The sequence below is a fragment of the Lucilia cuprina genome, chromosome 3, assembly GCF_022045245.1.
Source record: "Lucilia cuprina isolate Lc7/37 chromosome 3, ASM2204524v1, whole genome shotgun sequence".
In the NCBI taxonomy this organism is placed as follows: Eukaryota; Metazoa; Arthropoda; class Insecta; order Diptera; family Calliphoridae; genus Lucilia; species Lucilia cuprina.
In genome coordinates this window covers 55,885,085-55,890,084 of record NC_060951.1, presented here as the reverse complement: position 1 = coordinate 55,890,084, position 5,000 = coordinate 55,885,085, and the positions used below count along the sequence as shown (strand labels likewise).

At 29.6% G+C, this 5,000-nt stretch overlaps 1 protein-coding gene across 1 annotated transcript in view; it reads left to right on the top strand.

The window, feature by feature from the left end:
* Window positions 1-5,000, top strand: part of LOC111678612 (ecotropic viral integration site 5 ortholog) — a 48,926-nt gene that overhangs the window by 36,664 nt on the left and 7,262 nt on the right. Inside the window, exons 3-5 of the mRNA XM_046947112.1 lie at window positions 3,620-4,137; window positions 4,216-4,348; window positions 4,418-4,844. Of these exons, the coding sequence (XP_046803068.1) occupies window positions 3,891-4,137; window positions 4,216-4,348; window positions 4,418-4,844 (807 nt within the window). The 5' untranslated portion in view covers window positions 3,620-3,890. The remainder of the gene's footprint in view (window positions 1-3,619; window positions 4,138-4,215; window positions 4,349-4,417; window positions 4,845-5,000) is intronic.

The window sequence follows — 5,000 nt, the reverse complement described above, 5'->3', positions numbered from 1 at the left end:
GATAGATAGATAGATAGATAGATAGATAGATAGATAGATAGATAGTTAGATGGATAGATAGATAGATAGATAGATAGATAGATAGATAGATAGATAGATAGATAGATAGATAGATAGATAGATAGATAGATAGATAGATAGATAGATAGATAGATAGATAGATAGAAAGAAAGAAAGGTAAATAGATAGATAGATAGATAGATAGATAGATAGATAGATAGATAGATAGATAGATAGATAGACAGATAGACAGATAGATAGATAGATAGATAGATAGATAGATAGATAGATAGATAGATAGATAGATAGATAGATAGATAGATAAATAGATAGATAGATAGATAGATAGATAGATAGATGGATAGATAGATAGATAGATAGATAGATAGATAGATAGATAGATAGATAGATAGATAGATAGATAGATAGATAGATAGATAGATAGATAGATAGATAGATAGATAGGTAGATAGATAGATAGATAGATAGTTCGATAGATAGATAGATAGATAGATAGATAGATAGATAGATAGATAGATTGATAGATAGATAGACAGATAGATAGATAGATAGATAGATAGATAGATAGATAGATAGATAGATAGATAGATAGATAGATAGTTAGATAGGTAGATAGATAGATAGATAGATAGATAGATAGATAGATAGATAGATAGATAGATAGATAGATAGATAGATAGATAGATAGATAGATAGATAGATAGATAGATAGAATATTAAATCATTCTCTATTTGATTTGAAATTTAAAGATTTCCTTTTTTTGCAGTGTATCACCTTCACTGCCCACATTGTTTATTTATTTTATATATATTTCATTTATATTTATTTAAAAAAGACTAAGACTGATTATACTTTAGTAGTTAAACAGACATTAAAGAAATTACAGAAAAACTACGACGCCAAAGAAGTAACTCTCCTATTCCCAAAGAGGCTTTAAAATAATAATTTAGTTACGCTTTAAGCAATATTTAAGCACAATTAATAAAAGTTTCTAAACTTTTTAATTTTCTTAAGCAAACACAAAGTTTTGAAAAATAAATTAGTTAGATGATAATTTAGATAAATAATTATTAAATGAAATTAAAAAAAAATTGTCTGCCAATTTAAATGTCTGCATGTACAGTGAGTGATTGGAAATTACAGAATTAATGACGTTTGGAGAAAGTGATTCATGAAAAAAGATAAATAATTATTAAATATACGACGTTGAAGTTTAAAAATGATTTATTAGGTGGTTAGTTTTTTTTTACTAACGAATATAAGAAATTATTAAATAATTAAATAGACAACAACCTATGTAGTAGTAATTTGTTTATTAGTTATTGTTTGTCAGCCGTTAACCTAAAAACATTAGTTGATAAAAATCGTTATTATTAATAAACTTGACCTACATTAAGTTGTCCTTTTTTTGGTCATGTTCTTATCCTTTCGTTTATCAATTAATTTATATAAAAAGTAATTTTCCTATTTCCCTTTTTATGTCATTCATTCATTCCTTCATTGGTTTGTTTGTTTGTTTATATTTATATATTTTGTTTTAGTTCCAAATGTTAACCATTTTTTTTATTGTTTTGTTGGCCAAGGTTATTTTTGTTCCAAATACAACACAATTAAATATAAATGCCAAAAGCGTTTTTTATTTTATTATTGTTATTTATACTCTTTAAACTGTCTTTTGTTTTCTGCATTTTTAGTGTTTTGTTTGGTGGGATAAAGACAAAAACAGACCAATTACTTTTTTTTTTTAAAATAAACAATTGGGGGCTCATCTTTTTTTGTTTAGACCGGCGGCTTTTTTTTCCCTAAGTGTTTTGTTTATATAACCGCAAAATTTAGGTCATTAACAATTTAGTTGTTTTCGTGTGTTTCTCATACTTTTAGAGTAAAGAAAGTTGTAAATGCAGTTTTTGTAGAATTTTGTTTATATTAAGGATTGAAAACTTTACTCGCTCGGGAGAGTTCACATAGTAAAGACGGTTTAGTTGGTTGAATTTAAAAAAAGAGACTATAGACTTGACAATAGACTAAACTATGGACTAAACTATAGAGTAGACTATAGACTAGACTATAGACTAGACTATAGACTAGACTATAGACTAGAATATAGACTAGGCTATAGACTAGACTATAGACTTGACTTTAGACTAGACTATAGACTAGACTAGACTATAGACTAGACTATAGACTAGACTATGGACTAGACTAGACTATAGACTAGACTATAGACTAGACTATAGACTAGACTATAGACTAGACTATAGACTAGACTATAGACTAGACTATAGACTAGACTATAGACTAGACTATAGACTAGACTATAGACTAGACTATAGACTAGACTATAGACTAGACTATAGACTAGACTATAGACTAGACTATAGACTAGACTATAGACTAGACTATAGACTAGACTATAGACTAGACTATAGACTAGACTATAGACTAGACTATAGACTAGACTATAGACTAGACTATAGACTAGACTATAGACTAGACTATAGACTAGACTATAGACTAGACTATAGACTAGACTATAGACTAGACTATAGACTAGACTATAGACTAGACTATAGACTAGACTATAGACTAGACTATAGACTAGACTATAGACTAGACTATAGACTAGACTATAGACTAGACTATAGACTAGACTATAGACTAGACTATAGACTAGACTATAGACTAGACTATAGACTAGACTATAGACTAGACTATAGACTAGACTATAGACTGACTATAGACTAGACTATAGACTAGACTATAGACTAGACTATAGACTAGACTATAGACTAGACTATAGACTAGACTATAGACTAGACTATAGACTAGACTATAGACTAGACTATAGACTAGACTATAGACTAGACTATAGACTAGACTATAGACTAGACTATAGACTAGACTATAGACTAGACTATAGACTAGACTATAGACTAGACTATAGACTAGACTATAGACTAGACTATAGACTAGACTATAGACTAGACTATAGACTAGACTATAGACTAGACTATAGACTAGACTATAGACTAGACTAGACTAGACTATAGACTAGACTATAGACTAGACTAAAGACTAGACTATAGACTAGACTATAGACTAGACTATAGACTAGACTATAGATTAGACTAGACTATAGATTAGACTAGACTATAGACTAGACTATAGACTAGACTATAGACTAGACTATAGACTAGACTATAGACTAGACTATAGACTAGACTATAGACTAGACTATAGACTAGACTATAGACTAGACTATAGACTAGACTATAGACTAGACTATAGACTAGACTATAGACTAGACTATAGACTAGACTATAGACTAGACTATAGACTAGACTATAGACTAGACTACAGACTACACTACAGACTAGACTATAGACTAGACTATAGACTGGACTATAGACTAGACTATGGACTAAACTATTGACTAGACTAAACTATACACTATACTATTCCAAATTAAACGCAATATTTAGTATAAAATTATTTTTAAGACACCTTCACGTTTTTTTTTTTATAATTACTCTCAACTTTTAACAAACTCATAATTAATTTAATAATTTTCATGGCAATTTTCTTTTTACTTTTCAGCTTAAAAAACACTTTTACAACACAAATTATTTCCTGCAAACAATACAAACCAACGAAAAACACAGGGGATCATGTTAAATTATTATTAAATTTCCAAACCAGGAAATAAAAACAATATTTTTTGGGGAAAATATCTTAATAGAAGAAAATATAAACAAAATTATTTTCTTCATTACAAAAATAAAAAGAGAAATAATTCCCAAAAAAGAAATAATTTTCCCAAAAATAACAAAATTTAAAACTAAAAAAAAAAACAGCAAATATATTGGCAATGACCCTTACAACTGCCAGTGCTACAACAGCCAATAATACACAGGAAACTATTAGTAGTAGCAGTAAGAAAATGGATGTTAAATGTGCTACAGCTGAAGAGAATTTACCCACCTCCGAAATGGATTTATTAGCAAAATTAGAGGCAGCCAATAAGCTGATTGAAAGTGATGCAAAATCCCTAAATTCATTGCATTCCACACACAGTCGTAAAAATTCCGATACTAGTCAAATAAGTATTACATCAAGTGAGTTTTTTTTTTCAAATGAAATTTTAACGTTAAGAAACTTTTTTAATAATTAATTGTTTTTATTAAAATTAACAGATGGCAATTCCGTGGCTGAGGAAGATATCTGGACCACTTGGGCCACCATATTAAATGATTGGGAGGGCGCTTTAAAACGTAAAAATCCCTGTGTCCGAGAACTAGTACGACGTGGTATACCACATCATTTTAGGTGAGTTCCTAATTTTAAAAAATACTTTAAATTAACATTTTTTATTTATTTATATTTCTTGATTTCCAGAGCCATAGTTTGGCAACAGCTTTGTGGTGCTAATGATGCTGATAAAAAACAATATGCGGAATATATTAAGGCCACTTCGGCTTGTGAAAAAGTGATACGACGTGATATCGCCCGTACTTATCCCGAGGTGGATTTCTTTAAAGAAAAAGATGGCCCCGGTCAAGAGGCTTTATTTAATGTTATTAAAGCCTATTCTTTACACGATCGTGAGGTTGGCTATTGCCAGGGTTCGGGATTTATTGTTGGTCTTCTACTAATGCAAATGCCTGAGGAAGAGGCTTTTGCTGTTTTGGTTCAAATAATGCAGCAGCATCGTATGCGTGATATGTTTAAGCCTTCGATGTCAGAGCTGGGTTTGTGCATGTATCAATTGGAAAATTTAGTGCTCGAACAGATACCAGAAATGCATACACACTTCCAACAACAGGTAGGAGGAAAAGATGAGAAGATAGATGAACAGTTTAGATTTATGAATTCTAGTCTATAGTATAGTCTACAGTCTAATCTATAGTATAGACTATAGTATAGTCTATAGTCTAGTCTATAGCCTAGATTAATGTATAGTCTATAGTCTAGTCTATAG